Source organism: Babesia microti, chromosome IV, assembly GCF_000691945.2.
Source record: "Babesia microti strain RI chromosome IV, complete genome".
Lineage (NCBI taxonomy): Eukaryota > Apicomplexa > Aconoidasida > Piroplasmida > Babesiidae > Babesia > Babesia microti.
In genome coordinates, this window is record NC_034969.1 from 553,711 (window position 1) to 570,303 (window position 16,593).

Below are 16,593 nucleotides of genomic sequence, written 5' to 3' on the forward strand. Positions count from 1 at the left end.
AAACGCCTTTTAAGAATTCAAGATAACGATTTCTGGTGGTTTAGTTAATAAATATGAATTAATAATCCAAATTAGTGGATCCCCACGGTATTAATTTTGTGACATTTTTATATGAATCGCATTTTTTTTTGTCTCTCATTAACACTGTAGAAATTGTTAGCGCATAGCTACTGTCACAACTCAAAATGTCATAATCAATCACACTTTCCCAACGATGTTGGTTAATATATGGATACTTCACATGGCATACAATAGTCATACATTTAAATAATAATATCTCTGTGTCATTTTGTACAAATGTAATTGTGTAAGATCTTTATTTCGACCTCGTATATGTTGTCGTGTATACAAAGATGAGTATGGTGTGAATAGTGACAATGGATGTGCCCATATTCTTAAGTGATCAATACCGAACGTCGATACTCAATAATCGGGACAAATTCTATATTAGACTCCCTCCTGCAACTATATTTTCATTCCCACTAACTAGCGTATCCTTTATCCTATTTAGACATTTTATAGGATACAATGTCTGAGATTCATGGAATCTCGTTTTACCCCTGGAAGCGTTCCATATCGAATTTTGAATGAGATCAAGAAGGATGACATCGACCCGGCACAATTAAGCCTATCAAGCACAATTTTAATCGCAACGAAGCTACTAAAACAGGTATGGTTGGATCAATCTAGCGTTACAATGATTATGGATTTGGTGGCTTATACCAGGGATTCTTCGCAAAGGCCATGCATACCATAGTTAGGTATTTTGATTGATATTTAGGGACCTTTTAGTGTTCATATTGTCAAAACTGCCTTCTATTAGCATGCCTGTGGTAACCGATTTTACAAGTCCCGCAGCTACAGACAATGATATAATTAAGAGTGGACTACGATGGATTAGACGTAACAAAAAACATTTAAATGAGTTATTTCTCACACTATTTTCGGAGGTTGCAACATATCCATTGCTTTTATGCAGTACCAGACTGATAATTTACGATGGAAACCAGCCGCTATGTAACCCTGTTATAATTTAGCAATGTGGCAAATGTTGCAAATGACATACGATTATGAAGGATTTTGGGCTCTATATAAGGGTATAATTCCACATCTATTCTGTACAATAACTACATATCTCAGGAATCCACAATATCATTCATCGGTCATGGCACACAATACAAATATCACCATGGATATATTCAACATGTTAATGAGCATTTCCAATTCGCACATAATGCAACTATCCACGACACAGCGTTGCTTCTCTCCGATTAAAGTAACAAAACAATTCACTAAGGGATTATGTACTCACACGGATACCCTGGATCTCATTAGGAGCATTGGGTGGAAGGTACGTTAACGCTAACCCAGGGGGTGGCCTTACAGCTATGCTTGGGATCATTTCTAATAGGCACTAAGGAATATACTACTAGCTTGCTGTTGTAATTTTGAATCTAAGTACATCTAGCTGACTTGATAGTTCTAGGATGGGAAAAACTCTGTGTTCCACGTCGAGTTATGCATGCACATGCGAATATATGAGTGAAATAATGAGTATGGAAATGGATACACAATATAACTGCAAAATTTATATACCCAATCAAACAAACGAATACACCCACAACTATTATACAACTTCCTTATCGGTACCAAATCGGACATTAGAGCGGTCTCAACTATCCAATGGTTTAATAGAAAACATAGAACAGGAGATGATAGAATATAGAAATAACAAATTCGAAGATAGATATGTCGCCTTCGAATCAAATCTATCGGAAATGCAACATGATCGCATTATTCGTGACGATCACTCAACAACCCCCTACCGTAGGGCTGAGTGCCCAATCCATGTTTATGACAGAGATGGAGTTCCTAGCCGTAGGGGAAATGACCTAAACTCTACCAAAGACAGAAAGGGCGATGAAATGATTAACTACAAAACATTTGGTAACAGCTGTTCCAATATGGGAAGGGAAGTGGAGGATAAACTGAACCGCCTTATTGCCGAGCGCGTAGTAGATGGTAATGACAATTGGCCACTAGTGCAAATCCCTTTGGAGATAAAATATGAGGTGTTTCGTAGACGCAGAAAAGGAGATGCCACAAACGAGTGGAGTAACGCATATGATACAACGCAGGATCCATTACAATGTAATATGCCAGATCCTGAATGTGACAATGAACCCATATGTTGTTAAATATCCCAAAACACACAATTGTACAATATTCAAAAATAAAAATGTACAAACACGAAAACAAAAAACATAAATAATAGTTAATTAATAACCCACGTCCACTACCCTATTAATAGTGTGGAATCTCTGATATAGATTAGTGCCAGTACCACACACTTATTGTGATGATGCTGTTATGGCAATGTATGTGGAATAGAATCCACACTAATGTTAGTAAATATAGTATTTTGTATCTTTACATCATATTTTTTTTATTCAAATCCACACACATTCGCTCTGCAAGTGTCACAGATCCACTTAACACTTCTACTTCAGCGACTAGCCTGTTTAATGTAGACAATAAAACCCCTTCCTTCTCTGATCGCATAATTTCCAATTCATTACAGTCACTTTTCCCGCCGCAGAGCCCCAATGATAATATTAGTTCATCACCGTACTCATCTAACGAAAATTACAGCACCAAATATAGTTCTGATGCAGCACAAATCCCTACTAAAAACACTAATATTGGCGAAAACAACGATAAAAATATAATAGACGACCAAAATAATACAGGTAATGATAATATTCAAGCTGAAAGTGAAGAGGTTATAAGGCCTAGGAGTGTTCTGCCTTCTGCTGACCTGTCGCCATTAACTGAATTTAGACGCTTTGCCAGAAGAACTGTGGATGGAAGATTATGTGCCGCTGCTTTCATTCAAGACGATCAAACTTACACAGATTGTACCAATGCAACAGCTCCTGATGGTTCTAATGGTAAGTACTTATATTTTGGATTATATATATCAAAATCACAAAATTTTGATATATTATCTAACTCCAATGAGATAGGAATCGAATGGTGCTACGTGGAAGTACAACTCATCAACAAGGGTTCTTCACTAAAGGATTGGGGTGAATGTGAGCCTCCAACGGATTACGACAGGATTAGGGCGCTTAATACGAGAAAAATTCTAGAAAAATTTGAATTGGCGAAACAAATGACTTCGGAACTCGAGCTACACACCAACAGGCTACAAAAACACATCGCAAAGTAACCGCAGAACTTATAAAGATTTAAAAATTGGGATTTATCCTACCAAAACCTGTCCAAGACTATGCAAAAACTTAGTGACATATCGTCAAAATCGAACAAACAGCTAAATCTGGTTAAGGAGACTGGAAATAAAATAACACTTGGATTGAAAGAGATCCAAAAAATTGATTGCCAAATAGAACACGCCATAGCTAGAAGTTCATCTGACAAATTTAACTGCAAAGTTGCAGCTCATAGAAGTGATGGTCAAAATAATGACATATATAGCGACCATGGCATCATGGGTACATATTATCAGGGCCAAGGATTCAACACAAATCCATTATCCATCAGATTGGACAGGAACATAAATTTTCACTTTTTTGGACCACCTCTAGAAGGACTTTCCCCCTTTGTCTATTCAATCAGTAAATTACAACCAATTTAGAATGGTCTGGTTATATCACTGCACCGCATACCGGCTATTTCACTTTAAAATTAAGTAAACCAAATAATTATGCAGCATCCAGTGGGCATGCCAAGCTTATTGTTGAGGATAAGCTTCTAATAGAGTTAGTGCCTGGTATTTTAACGGGAGAGATTAAGAAATCACTGCTCTCAGAAGAGTGCGGAATTGATCTAATTGGGGGAAATATTTATTCAATTGAAGTTGATTTCGTTAGAGACCACCGCTATCATCTTTCACACTCCAACGATTCCACAATTACGTAATTACGCGTTTAATATAGCTTGCACTGGAAATCAAGAAATATACCTTATCAGCCAATCCCTCACAAAGCTTTTGTCACCAAGCCTCTATCTAACATTTTACATTTGTCAATGTACTCTTTTCAAATAATTTAGATCGGATGGCAACAACTTCAAAATAACAATTGCTGAAAACGGCGTTAGCGCCTGTTTCAAAAGAAGTAATGAGTGCAATTACCGCGTGGTCGATATACCTCAGTCTCTTATTGGTCACAAATTAATCCGTGTTAATCATTTACACAAACTTTCATTTGCTTTAAAAGTCAATATACCCACATTGCTATATGTAGCACACAAGGGACCATTCCCAATAACCTCTAGTTTGGATGATAGAATTAATACTATGGGTTCCACTAATGGCATTCGTTATTACAATGATAAGGATCTACCTATGAAAATGAATTTAACTGCTATGTTATTATTACCAGGCAAGGATCATCAGTTGCACTTAACAAATACACTAACTAACAAGGACAATATCCCAAGTGTTATGATTTGCAGACCTTTATATGGATCTGAATTCCATCCACACAACAACGATACTATTTGTGGTACGTTTGCACAAGATTTAATTAATTTACACATACTATGCAATACCAACCAAATTACATAAATTCTAATTCAGGTCCCGATGAGATCCTAACATTACCCGGAGGTAGATTCTTCAACAATTGCAAATCTTCATCATATGAGAATGATTTTGATTGCGAGGCATCGTTATCCAATAAACACACAGACATCCCTTTTGGCATGTGGCATAGCAAACAATCATATGGTAACACAACTAATGATTTAGGCGTGGGGGAATACATTGAGATTTACTTTAAAAAGATCGTTCAAATTCGCAAACTAGTTTTCAAACCTCGAGATGATATGCTGACATGGCCTAGCAAAATCATACTTCACTTCAAACGTATAACACTCGTGATTTAGCGCCCACATTAATTGATCTAACAGACGAGCCAGCGTACTTTAGCGTTTCTCACACAAGTGATGAGGAGTTCCATCATTACGAGTTGCCATATCCTACATTGACCAATTATGTAAACATAACTTTGAAATAGGTTCGTATTGAGATAGGATCTATGTACCTACAGAACATGGAGACAGGGGGATCATTTACCCTAATTGGTGGCTCCTGCCATGAAGTCGATACTATTGATCAGCACGATGGGGATAATTTTGTTACTGTGCAGGTATATTAAACTGTATTTAATGACTGATAAAGCGCGTTTTGTTTAATGCTACAGACAATAACCGACATATTGCTATTATTTGTCGATTTAAGACAGAAATTTCTCAATATGCACATCTAAAATTTCAATATGATTTAATTTAGAACTGTAATGACAGCGCCGAGTCTATAGCAGGATTTCCATGGACACCGGGTTCTGAAATAATCCTTTCATGTCCCGTCTGCGCTAACACTGACAACATAGAAATCAAACCATCAAGGGATAGGAGTGTAGACTACTCGATGTATTCCCCACCTTGTATCGTAGCACGTTTATTTTGCACAAAAAACGACTTGGAATGTCGTGTACTGATGTTACTGGGCGTTGATGGGTTTTCTATTATGAAACTTCACCAATTGCCTTCCAAGGTCAAGCCAATCAAGATCCTTTTTGGCGCAATAGGCCCTGAGCACAATCAAAAAGAAGCAATGATGCTAATACCCAAAGTATAATAATTGTAATTTAGGGATATTACGCAGATCAAGGCCAATTAAAAACGAAAATTGGAGATTTTTCTTATGGTAATTACGCATTAACTCAGGTTGGCTGGAGAAACCAGAATTTGATATGTGCAATGAAAGTGATACAAATGTGCTAGTCAAGTATGGAATAAAGTTCCCCAAGGCCAGTGAGGGATGGGAGTGCCTGATAAAAGAGGTAAGATTTTAGTAATTTAGAAATGCCGAGGCAATAACTGGTCAATAGATCTGCAAAATGGGCAGTATGAGGTTACAATTTACGCTGGAAGTAGATGTGGAGAGGATGATTTACAGGAAATTTGTCTGCAAATAAACCACATACATTCAATCCACGAGTCGATCCCGGCGAAATCGCTGTATAAGGTAATGGATAATGTAAGTTAGTACACTAGCAACGTAAAAATAACAGACAATTCACTAATACTAAGTTCTTATTGCAGAGATTCTAACATGCACACCACTGTACGATCCATTACTTTAACTCCCCATATCAGCACTAATTAGTCACCAAACCAGAGTCCATGTGGTATGGATTGGAAGATTTATGAACGTAATACGTACCATTCGGAGAGTGATGTTAGGCTAGCTAACAAGACAATTACCATAGATACACTCGGTGACTTCTTGTCCAAAAGGATTGACCGTTACAACAGGGATGGCATGAGACACTCACTTTTCGCGTTAATTCTATGTCATAAACATAATTTTTGCCATCTATTAGCTGTTAAGAATGCCAAGGGAGAATTATGTCTGCTGGGTGGGAAGAAGACCTTGTACAATAGCGACAAAGAGTGCCTAAGGAGCAAATTGCAAAAATACATTCGCCCACCCAAATCGTTAAAAAACTCACTAGACATAGCAGCTTTCGACTCACATGTTGAAATAGGCCAAGTGGTGGCCCAGTGGTGGAAGACTAAAGTTGACGGCCGTTATCTGCCATACATCCCACCACATGCCAGCACTTGTGTAGAGACAGCCACAATATTTCAGGTATTCCACTTGTTATATAGGTTACAGTGCAACCTGGCTGTATATTTCAATTGCCACCTGGGCATACTTTAGTGGCAGTATCTCTGATTGATTTGATGGAGGAAGAATCGATACTGTGCGGTGTGCCGCACGTTGTTTGCAGACACAAGATATTGTATATGACCCATGCAAATTAATTATATTGTAATAGCAACATATTTAAAAATATTTTATTATTCAACACTATCAAAATTTATAATTTTTGCCAAAATGTTTAGCTAACACATGGCAAACATAGTATGATTGTGCCGCACACAGTAGTGATGTTGTATCAAGTTATCGCATTACACACTTTGATCATTACACATATTACTCATTCAGTTGTAGAATGTAAGAATGTTAAAATTGGTCAAGTTTTATTGTCAAAAAAGTTTGGTACTATTGATAAATGTTCAAACCTAAAGGTATTAAACATATCAATAAGGCGGAATCAGTGAACGCCAATACTATTTGCCTATCCAGTTGTGCCAAATCATCAACAGATCCAGAAATCAAATGCAATACATCGGCAAACAGTAAGGCACAAGTTACATAGCATGGAATTATGACCTTGTACTGCAAAGTCCGGCGACATTTTCTACTCCAAAGGGTAAGAAATTATCTCACTTTAGGGCATCAAGGTAAGGGAGTATTGATTGAGGCTGCTCAATTAACGAGTCTCGATACAAGTGCATTGCAATGAGGGTAGTTAATCCTTACTTAGAATGACTCAAGGGAATGCGATCAAGTGAAGCATCTAAACCCAGGGGACCATTGCTACACTAGCTGCGGGCAAGAACAATGCCCTGCTGGAGAATTTCAACAAGTGACTAGTGAAGATTTTAAGGTAAATCAGTACTCAAATAGAAAGGCGATTGTAAGGAGGGTTACAGAGTGAGATGCGTGGCGACTGAGAAAGTGAATATATCAAAGTCTAGGAGATTTGTCTTGGAGATGGCAATGAATGAACACTAGGGACTTCTACGCAATTCCATCCACTAATTTAACTTAAATATCTGGAAATTTGTCACAAAATGGTGATTAGCCTAGTTAGGTGTAGTAGACGTGGATCACATTTAGCATTGTGCACGGGGATGCACATCAGTAGAAATGAAACTATTTGCTACAATAGTCTTACAATTGGGATTTATTGCATTTACAAGTCCAAATGCATGTCATGCTATGGTATACAAAGATGAAGACGAAACCTCTTTTATCGATAATGTAACAATAACACCTACTGAGCCCATGTATCATAAGAGAAACCCATACCGCAGCAATGAATCATCACATTTAGGCTTCAGTTTCATGAATTATGATGATATCTCCGAACAATCTACGTCCAATGATTTGGGTATCAGCTATGCTGAAGAATCACAAAGAGGCACAACCACCTCCCCCACCACTGACAAACAAACTGCAAAAACCGAAACAACAAAAAAAGCTAGTGATAAAAGTGCAGCAATTATTGACTCCAATTCTACACATGACATTAGTAACGATGTTCTAGATTTATCTTCACTTATCAGGGATTTTAGTAATGGTAATGAACATTACGTTCCTCTTCCTACTAATTCAAATCTTGAAGAAATTAAGCACTATTCCGACACAATTAAGACGTTAAATATAAACACTAAAGATTTTGACATTTCTAACTTTGTTATAAAACCCAAACTTACTAGTCACGTTAGTAAATCACGACTATATACTGGCAGCTCCTCAGATATCGCTGAAAAATTAAAATTACAGGAACTTACTATCGTTAAGGAGGGAGATATATTTGTTGGCCGTATTTATGATGGTTATAATTTTCAATTTAAACCCAAATTTCATGAACCACCCACATCTTTTAATGAGATTCTAAATACTGAACTATAAGATAAAAATGATTTCATTGACTGAAATATCGTGTCTCGATTTGTACCGTCTAGATAATGTTAATTTGGATCCATTGACCGAGAATTATGACTTTGAGTTTTATTTTTACTACCTTTCCAACTGGCCCGACCTATGTGCATGTTATCGCACGCAGGACGGGGTCATCGCTGGTTACATAATAGGTACCGAATAATCATATTTACTTTGAAAAAGTATTGAATGCCCTTAAAAATTGTATATTGATAAATTTAACAATTATTAAAAACTGCATGCATATATTTATTTAAAATATTAACACTTTAAAATAAAATATGACATGATCTGATCTAGGTAAAATTGAAAACAAGAAAACACGATATGGGCACATATCTGCCTTATCAGTTGATCTGGAGTTCCGGCGTGAGGGTATAGCCGAAAAACTAGTAAAATACTTTGAAAACCGTTGCTTCCAACATCATTTCGTGATGTACGTGGATCTCTTCGTGAGGGTTTCTAACGATGTGGCCATACGTTTTTACAAATCTATGCTATACAAAGTGCACACTAGGATTCCCAACTACTATTCGGACGGAGAAGACGCCTACGAGATGAGGAAGTATCCCTAAAAAGCCAAACGGCAACTCTGCAGACATGACAGTCCATTTGTCTGCGTACCTATAATTAACTGACTATTTTTGATATATTTTTTGTGCATTTCACAGTGTAAAATTTTGTCTCCATTCCGTATATATATTGTGTACAATTGCGTACCGCAAGCGCGTACTACGCCCCACCGTCAGTTGTACTTTAGAGCGTTGTCATGGTTGCCCCTGGATGCTCAACAGATCCCGTAGTAATTGAATTGGGTAGAAAACATTGCTCAGTTGCCAGGACTAGCAAGGAGTACGAATCTTACAAAACTGAACTCCTCAACCGTCAATCCCACCTGGATCATCTAAAGGCTTCTGGTGGTGACGAACATGATATCAAGCGTTCCAACGAATTTCTTGAGGAAACTCAAATGGTTCTAGCTAATAGAAAAGAAATTTTAATAAAATATATCAATGAATTGAAATCGGCAATTATCAATACCAACCCGGAATCAGTGGCGATAGAATCTAGGGAGTCTATTAACAATGCCATTAAAGCTGCTAATGACACTCTTTCCATGCTGAAAGAGGATTGCCCGGAGTTATTCGAGTGATATACATTGTAACACCATTATCAAATTTTAGCGCTAATAGAACTATTTAGATATTTGGTTGTTGGTAGTAGATTGTAAAAAGTTATACTTTTATTACAGCCTGATGTAATTTTTAATAATAACCATCAAAACATTTATAGCCATAATAGTCACTAAAGCTAGCACAAATTGTCAAAATTAATACTAGTGTTTAATTTACAATCTTACCGTAGATGCTAAAGTTGTTTTTCCATTCATTGATACCCAGTAGATCCTCAATAAAACACGTATTAAGTGAGTCATTTATATCTAATTAATCAATTTAGTTACCATTTGACGATACACGAGGATGTGGCACTGCTATTTCGCAGTATTTACCAACGAAATAGTGTGTATTATTTGTCAATCTTGAACAGTCACATAGCGCCTCTACATATTCCTCATGTATTCTAATTTTGCAGGTAGCATTATTTCTGCACAGATTAGACACTAATTCTTCATCTTGAATTACATCACTACAATTTGGTAGATTTTCCATGCTACAGACACATCCATAAATCGCGATATTTAAAAGTACCATTACAGTGTTACAATAAATAAAAGAATGATTAAACATCGAAAATTATCTACTAAATACCAGTGCCAAAATTGTTACTAAATTAAGGAATTTGAGTTATAATAGCCCACCAGGTCTCGTATATTGTGTATATCGTATTTGATCATGGTTGGTCGTTCAATGGATAGGCCCCATCCTAGTACCATGACGTTACTGGGCAAACCCATTGGTAACAGCATTTCTGGCCTAAAAATACCACTATTTCCAACCTCTATCCATTTGTTTAGCTTAGGATGAAATCCAAATATTTCCATACTGGGTTCGGTGTACGGGTTGTATGCAGGTTTATACCTAAGTGAGTATGGACGCTTACTTTATTTCTGTGAGACCAATTTTTTTATAAAACATGTCTAGAATTCCAATTAAATGCGATAAACTTTGGTTCTCTCCAAAAACAATACCTTCCATCTGGTGGAATTCAGCCAAATGTGTCGAATCTATTGATTCATTTCTGAATACTTTCTCTATGATAAAGTATCTCTTTTCAATTATTGGAAGACCCTGAGTCAATAATAGTATTTATATATTTACAATTGTTATCATGTGACGCATGATATAATTAATAAACAACATATTAACCATACTTGCTTAATTTCCTCTGCCATCTTCTTAAGTAACCTACTAGTCCCTGAGGTTAAATGAGTTCGCATAATTAGCTTTTCACTTTCTTTAATGTCCCTAAATGAAATAATTAACTACCACTGATATCTCCACCCTGTGCTACCGAAATCTTTTCCATTACCATGAACTTTCTTGACATTCTCCAAATAATCCTTAGGAACACTTTCTGGTTTAGATCGACAGGGATCCTAGGTAAAATTATGTACTTACTTTGGTAAAAAAGGTATCTTGCTGATCTCTTGACGGATGCTGTTGAGGCATATATAGTGCATCAAAACTCCAAAATGAGCTGGTTACGTAACACGAGGGAGGGAGTTCTTCAAAACCCATGCAAGTGAGAATATAACTGAATTCTTCAATGCACTTAGATATTGGGTGAATTTGACCCATTAACATCCTTTTACCGCTGGAATAATAGTTATATGGCTTTATTTCGTACTCCATCCACGTGCCCTTTGCCAACATATCCGCGGTTATATCGGTTATTTGTTTCTTAAGCTTAACATTGATATTTTTACCGGGCCTTACTAATAGATAGGATATTTTTTGCTGTTCAATTAGTTTGCGACGTTTGAGATCATTAATTGCTCTTTCAGATTCTCCATGCTCCTTTAATATAGATATCAATTTGTCATTATCAAAACCAAAATCTTTAACTATACCCAGTAAGGATTGTGTGCTATCCTTTAACTCACACTCGGCATTGCTTACTACTAAACCATCATCAATTTTGACGAGCGACAACTTTAATGCCTGGCTCAGACCGATTTTATGATCTTCCTTAGCAACATTTACTGCGATACCCTAAATCAATCCGCCATTTCTACCTTAGGACTGGATATTACTTGCTTATATAACTGGAATTCAGGCGATCCATTAAGAAAATAACCTTCGCCTTCAAGGGAAAGTTTGTATACTAGTTTTGACTGATTTTCGATATTTACGTGGTATGTTACCGATAAAGTACGCAAGTATCTAATGTTTTGTTCGTGTTCTCCAGGAAGATCCAAACTAGAAATATTTTTACTAACTGATTTGCTGAACAGAGATTTCAAATTTTCTAAAAAGGTAGGCAATTCATCCTCCATTATGTATATAGTGCCACCTAAACTCTTATATAACCTACTCAATAAAAATGCCCTATCTAACTAGCAATGACTAGTTATAATTAAGTTATGTACATAAGATTTCGTTTACAAATGTTGATATATATGTGCAAATTAATGGATAATGTAGATGCTAGTTATTAAAGGTAATTTTTTTTTTAACAACTGTATCGGAAATTGCATCTCCCATAACGCGTTTTACACCCATGTCTACATTTGGAATCTGCTTTATTGTACACATGTTATTACATAGAGATAAATTGTTCGAATCGATTTCATCACAATATATTGAATTATTGCCTCCTTTAATTTCATTAGATTCTCCAATTTTTTGGGCTTTATTTTCCAATTCACTGCGCAACAGATTTGCTCTTTCCTAAATCACAATTTTACTTACTAGGGCCTTTAATTCAATAAATTTTAGCATATCTTCGTCACTAAATATATACTTTGATAAGTTGTTTGCGATATATGAACTCATTTCATCCACATATTTGGAAACGTATGAGCTGATAGCCTTGCTGTCCTATGTTAAGTTCTTTGAATTACCATTCCTAGTACAAATCCTTGTACTGCAAGATTTAACTCGTGTTCTGAAAAGAAGTTTAATTTGTTGCCTGTCACATCTACACTTTCATATATCTGTATAACTAATTTTACTCACTATGTCGAATATTCCCTTGTTATCTATGTGTTGCAGATCAAGGTTGACTAATTCATCGCTAACAGTTTTATTGCCATTGTTTCTACATATATATTTGGTTTACTTGATAGACTGAGTTTTACGTTTATAGAAACGAATGATTTCAAAGGGGTTTGCGATTTTACCGATGAATTGAGAGCCGAAACTTTTGGGATTGATTGTGGGAAACCCAGTATAATCTATTTTCACTCTAGATAGATTTTCAATTACCTAACAAGAGGCATACTATGAACTTTTTCTATTATTCTATCAAATTCGTTTTCATTATTTGTTTCTTTTAAATTGGAGAGTAACGTGCTAAGAGTTAAAATGTTGTCAGTGGATACATTTTTATCATCATTGACCTCTCTTTCAGATAATAAGTTTTGGATCATTATTGTTAAGAAATCCCAAATTGATTTTTCCTGTGGTAACACATCGTAATCTTTAAGTGCAATCTATATAAACGATTTTTATGTTAAAATTTATGAACAAATACTCACATCCCTGTATATCATGGGCCTAACAGTTTCAAGTCTAATTGGATATATTTTATAACTGTCCAATTTGACCTCTAGTAATGCTACATGTTTTGGCAGTGTTTCAGATTGGATTAGTGATGTTCTAACGGAAGATCCTAAATAAATAATAACCTGCCTAGCTGAAGTATGCGATGGTTTTTGGTGGCACTCTTTACAGGAGCCCGCTGCGATTCATGTTCATGCCCCTAAGTCAGTTGTTTTAAAGTATTATTTGCGTTGCACGGCAATTTACCCATATTATTAAATCTATGAAGTCGGGGATATAAGATTCTGGTATGCAGGATTCTACTGGAGCTGACACTCCACTGCCTCTATATCTAAATAGTTAGGCTTTTAACCTGTTTTGATGAAAAAGTAATATACAAATCCACTCTGATAAGTTGTTAGGCACGGAAAACTCAATTTTATTTGTCTGGAAAGCGCGTACAAGACGCTCATCTTTTATCCATCCGAGACCATATAATGCAATCTAGAATTTTATTATACTTACCTTCGTTTTACCCTTTTTTAGAAGCAGAGGTTTAACATTAATGTGGTTAAAATCTTCAATCTTGCCAAAGTAGTTAACCTATGTAAGTTATTTTTGATACTAAGCCTGAAACATCGAGTATGTCAATGGGAGATAAACCCTTTTCATGTGAAGGATTATCTAAATTAGTGATATGCTTGCCATGGTTACCATGGATAATAAAAATGGGTAATTTTACATTGTGCTTATCAGTAAATACATTTTTAGTGCTTAATAATAGCGATTTGTCATCATTGTGCATAACATTACTGGATTCAAATACTTCAAATGCAATTTTATTGGCACCCAGACAATATTTATTGAGCAATTCCATCGTCTTATACCTAAATTACTTTACGATTACATTGTTGTGCGCGAAGGTTTGTTTTGGTCAAAAAGATCTCCCGAATGAAATATACAATCGACATTTAATTTGCTCGCCAGATAGAGTATTTCATGGAAAGTATTAATTGGATCATCTGCTAGATACATGTCATCATCTTTAAATCCCAAATGTGAATCTGTTGCTATGAGAATCTTAAATACATCACTATCGCTCTGGCTGTAAAGCGATTCATTTGAATATCCGTCAGGAGATTCTTCATTAGAGTTCTGTGTGTAACAATATACATCTTCGCATGTAATATTTTCTATACAATTGCTACTGATGTTAGCAGTGAAATTGTTTTCATGTTCGACTTTCAGAGGTAAATTACTAAGCATTGGCGGAGTTTTGTCAAAATTTACATCAGAACCTACGCTATGCGTGTCCATTCTTGATGTTATTCTATGGAAATTCGACACATTCCTGATCTTAGGCTCATAATCTGTTATCTTAGACTCATTATTTATGTTTTTAGCGAGTCGTAAATTTGGCGATTGAATTATGCTTGTGATGAGTGGTGCTTTGTTGGTAAAAACTGATTTGAATGACGACTTCTTCAATACCATCAGATACAGATGTTAATTTTTAATATGTATGTGTTGTGGTGCTAACTCATTATTATGCTTCTGTCAGGATACGTAAGATTACAACAATCATCTTGTGTATCCAAAAGTATAATTTCCTTCTCATACACTTACGCATTCTTACACTCAAATGCATTAAACCTTAGTGGTTATAGTGTTTTTAGCAACTCCTCAAAACATTTCTTTTCAACATCACCATCAACACTTAAGACTAACAAATTGTCTACAATGGATAAAATTAAGGTCAATTCTCCTATTGTGGAATTGGATGGCGACGAAATGGCTCACATAATGTGGTCACTTATCAAAGAAAAGGTGACACTCTACATAATCTAGCTTATCTATCCATATCTAGATTTACCTATTAAATATTATGACTTGTCTATACAAAAGAGAGATGAAACCAATGATCAAATAACCGTTGATGCGGCTGAGGCTATTAAAAAATTTCATGTGGGTGTAAAGTGTGCCACTATTACACCAGATGAAGCCAGGGTTAAAGGTATGCGGTCAAATAATTTCAGAATTCAACCTAAAAAAGATGTGGGTTTCACCAAATGGAACAATTAGGAATTATATTGATGGCACTTTGTTTAGAGCACCAATATTGGCCAAGAATATACCAAGATTTGTGCAAGGCTGGACCAAACCAATTTACATTGGAAGACACGCCCATGCTGATCAGTATAAGGCACAAGATTTCGTCGTTCCAGGGCCTGGGACTGTTGATTTGATCTATACTCCAACTGATGGGTATGTATGGACTTTCATGTGTGAAAATTTCATTTTCGAATATAAAAATTGTACAATATCCAATAGCCGATCAAATGAACAAACAAATTTAATGCATTATTTTCATTTTTCATATAAAATGTTTCATAACTTTTAAAATATATACCCATATGTACTAATTATGACCATTAAATATAATTAGATTATCTATTGGTTACTGGCTCTAGCTTTGTTATATATATATATATATTCGTTGTACATTTGTAGCGTGTCAAATTAATTGAAATATATAATGTTAACATAGTGGCGAATCTATTAAAGCAAGAGTTGCAGATTTCCAAGGATCCGGTGTAACAATGGCCATGTACAACACTGACATATCAATTACTAATTTTGCCCATTCTTGCTTCCGCTTCGCCATAAAGGAAAAATTGCCCCTTATGCTATCCACAAAGAACACAATCCTAAAAAGATACGACGGCAGATTCAAGGATATCTTCGAGAATATATTTGAAACTCATTACAAGGAGGAATTTGATAAGCTTGGAATATACTACATGCATCGTCTGATTGACGATATGGTGGCACAGGCATTGAAATCATCAGGCGGGTTTGTATGGGCCTGTAAGAATTACGATGGGGACGTACAATCTGATGTTGTGGCTCAGGCCTTTGGTACATTAGGCCTTATGTCATCAGTTTTGTATTCCTCCGACGGAAAGAGTTTCTTGGCAGAAGCTGCCCATGGCACCGTTACTAAGCACTATAGACAGCACCAACAAGTGAGACAAATATTAATAATAGGGCCAAGTAACATCAACAAACCCAATTGCCAGCATTGTTGCCTGGGCTAAGGCCTTGGAGTTGCTGGGTGAAATTGATAATAATGAGAAACTGATCAGGTTTGCCAAAAGTTTGGAAAAGTGCTCAATACAAGCTGTTGAGGATGGTTTCATGACCAAAGACCTTGCTATTTTGGCGAAAAAACCCACATTTTTGGACACCTGTCAGATGATTGAGAAGATTTCTGAATATATTGCTAGGGATTTTGCTAACAATTTAACAAAATAAAATTAC

The 16,593-nt window shown here is 35.9% G+C and overlaps 12 protein-coding genes across 12 annotated transcripts; 9 read left to right on the top strand and 3 right to left on the bottom strand.

Annotated features, from left to right (window-relative positions):
- Nucleotides 1-377: 377 nt before the first annotated feature.
- BmR1_04g06285 (conserved Plasmodium protein, unknown function) lies at nt 378-1,446 on the top strand (the record flags this gene model as incomplete). The annotated part of the gene is made up of 7 exons (XM_021482493.1): nt 378-491; nt 512-670; nt 691-761; nt 782-1,017; nt 1,038-1,276; nt 1,298-1,351; nt 1,372-1,446. The coding sequence occupies 7 exons, from the start codon at nt 378-380 to the stop codon at nt 1,444-1,446; spliced, it is 948 nt and encodes a 315-aa protein (XP_021337718.1).
- Nucleotides 1,447-1,487: 41 nt separating this feature from the next.
- BmR1_04g06286 (photosensitized INA-labeled protein 1, PhIL1, putative) lies at nt 1,488-2,198 on the top strand (the record flags this gene model as incomplete). Its single annotated transcript, XM_021482494.1, has 1 exon — nt 1,488-2,198. One exon carries the CDS (start codon nt 1,488-1,490, stop codon nt 2,196-2,198), a length of 711 nt encoding a protein of 236 aa, XP_021337719.1.
- Nucleotides 2,199-2,359: 161 nt separating this feature from the next.
- BmR1_04g06287 (cleavage and polyadenylation specificity factor subunit 5) lies at nt 2,360-6,196 on the top strand (the record flags this gene model as incomplete). Its single annotated transcript, XM_021482495.1, has 16 exons — nt 2,360-2,951; nt 3,027-3,228; nt 3,250-3,638; nt 3,659-3,712; nt 3,734-3,938; nt 3,960-4,052; nt 4,075-4,529; nt 4,604-4,753; nt 4,775-4,891; nt 4,912-5,021; nt 5,043-5,174; nt 5,318-5,659; nt 5,680-5,734; nt 5,755-5,870; nt 5,891-6,055; nt 6,077-6,196. The coding sequence occupies 16 exons, from the start codon at nt 2,360-2,362 to the stop codon at nt 6,194-6,196; spliced, it is 3,297 nt and encodes a 1,098-aa protein (XP_021337183.1).
- BmR1_04g06288 (Nucleotide hydrolase) lies at nt 6,221-6,858 on the top strand (the record flags this gene model as incomplete). Its single annotated transcript, XM_021482496.1, has 2 exons — nt 6,221-6,682; nt 6,703-6,858. 2 exons carry the CDS (start codon nt 6,221-6,223, stop codon nt 6,856-6,858), a joined length of 618 nt encoding a protein of 205 aa, XP_021337720.1.
- A 126-nt stretch (nt 6,859-6,984) lies between these two features.
- Nucleotides 6,985-7,675, top strand: BmR1_04g06289 (hypothetical protein; the record flags this gene model as incomplete). Its single annotated transcript, XM_021482497.1, is given in 7 exon segments — nt 6,985-7,125; nt 7,146-7,236; nt 7,257-7,310; nt 7,333-7,341; nt 7,362-7,405; nt 7,425-7,547; nt 7,568-7,675. 7 exon segments carry the CDS (start codon nt 6,985-6,987, stop codon nt 7,673-7,675), a joined length of 570 nt encoding a protein of 189 aa, XP_021337721.1.
- A 135-nt stretch (nt 7,676-7,810) lies between these two features.
- On the top strand, nt 7,811-8,578 carry BmR1_04g06300 (hypothetical protein; the record flags this gene model as incomplete). Its single annotated transcript, XM_012794411.1, has 1 exon — nt 7,811-8,578. The coding sequence occupies one exon, from the start codon at nt 7,811-7,813 to the stop codon at nt 8,576-8,578; it is 768 nt and encodes a 255-aa protein (XP_012649865.1).
- Nucleotides 8,579-8,585: 7 nt separating this feature from the next.
- BmR1_04g06305 (peptide alpha-N-acetyltransferase) lies at nt 8,586-9,183 on the top strand (the record flags this gene model as incomplete). Its single annotated transcript, XM_012794412.1, has 2 exons — nt 8,586-8,760; nt 8,909-9,183. 2 exons carry the CDS (start codon nt 8,586-8,588, stop codon nt 9,181-9,183), a joined length of 450 nt encoding a protein of 149 aa, XP_012649866.1.
- Nucleotides 9,184-9,377: 194 nt separating this feature from the next.
- On the top strand, nt 9,378-9,761 carry BmR1_04g06310 (hypothetical protein; the record flags this gene model as incomplete). The annotated part of the gene is made up of 1 exon (XM_012794413.1): nt 9,378-9,761. One exon carries the CDS (start codon nt 9,378-9,380, stop codon nt 9,759-9,761), a length of 384 nt encoding a protein of 127 aa, XP_012649867.1.
- A 190-nt stretch (nt 9,762-9,951) lies between these two features.
- Nucleotides 9,952-10,278, bottom strand: BmR1_04g06315 (conserved Plasmodium protein, unknown function; the record flags this gene model as incomplete). Its single annotated transcript, XM_012794414.1, has 2 exons — nt 9,952-10,049; nt 10,071-10,278. The coding sequence occupies 2 exons, from the start codon at nt 10,276-10,278 to the stop codon at nt 9,952-9,954; spliced, it is 306 nt and encodes a 101-aa protein (XP_012649868.1).
- Nucleotides 10,279-10,394: 116 nt separating this feature from the next.
- Nucleotides 10,395-12,065, bottom strand: BmR1_04g06320 (phenylalanyl-tRNA synthetase alpha chain; the record flags this gene model as incomplete). Its single annotated transcript, XM_021482498.1, has 6 exons — nt 10,395-10,647; nt 10,670-10,857; nt 10,941-11,034; nt 11,056-11,165; nt 11,188-11,781; nt 11,805-12,065. The coding sequence occupies 6 exons, from the start codon at nt 12,063-12,065 to the stop codon at nt 10,395-10,397; spliced, it is 1,500 nt and encodes a 499-aa protein (XP_021337722.1).
- A 151-nt stretch (nt 12,066-12,216) lies between these two features.
- On the bottom strand, nt 12,217-14,766 carry BmR1_04g06325 (double-strand break repair protein MRE11; the record flags this gene model as incomplete). Its single annotated transcript, XM_021482499.1, has 14 exons — nt 12,217-12,459; nt 12,481-12,609; nt 12,633-12,725; nt 12,748-12,829; nt 12,851-12,976; nt 12,997-13,223; nt 13,269-13,402; nt 13,423-13,492; nt 13,540-13,624; nt 13,646-13,776; nt 13,798-13,875; nt 13,898-13,956; nt 13,978-14,159; nt 14,180-14,766. The coding sequence occupies 14 exons, from the start codon at nt 14,764-14,766 to the stop codon at nt 12,217-12,219; spliced, it is 2,226 nt and encodes a 741-aa protein (XP_021337184.1).
- Nucleotides 15,013-16,587, top strand: BmR1_04g06330 (isocitrate dehydrogenase; the record flags this gene model as incomplete). The annotated part of the gene is made up of 5 exons (XM_021482500.1): nt 15,013-15,099; nt 15,121-15,286; nt 15,309-15,537; nt 15,821-16,298; nt 16,321-16,587. 5 exons carry the CDS (start codon nt 15,013-15,015, stop codon nt 16,585-16,587), a joined length of 1,227 nt encoding a protein of 408 aa, XP_021337723.1.
- Nucleotides 16,588-16,593: the final 6 nt, after the last annotated feature.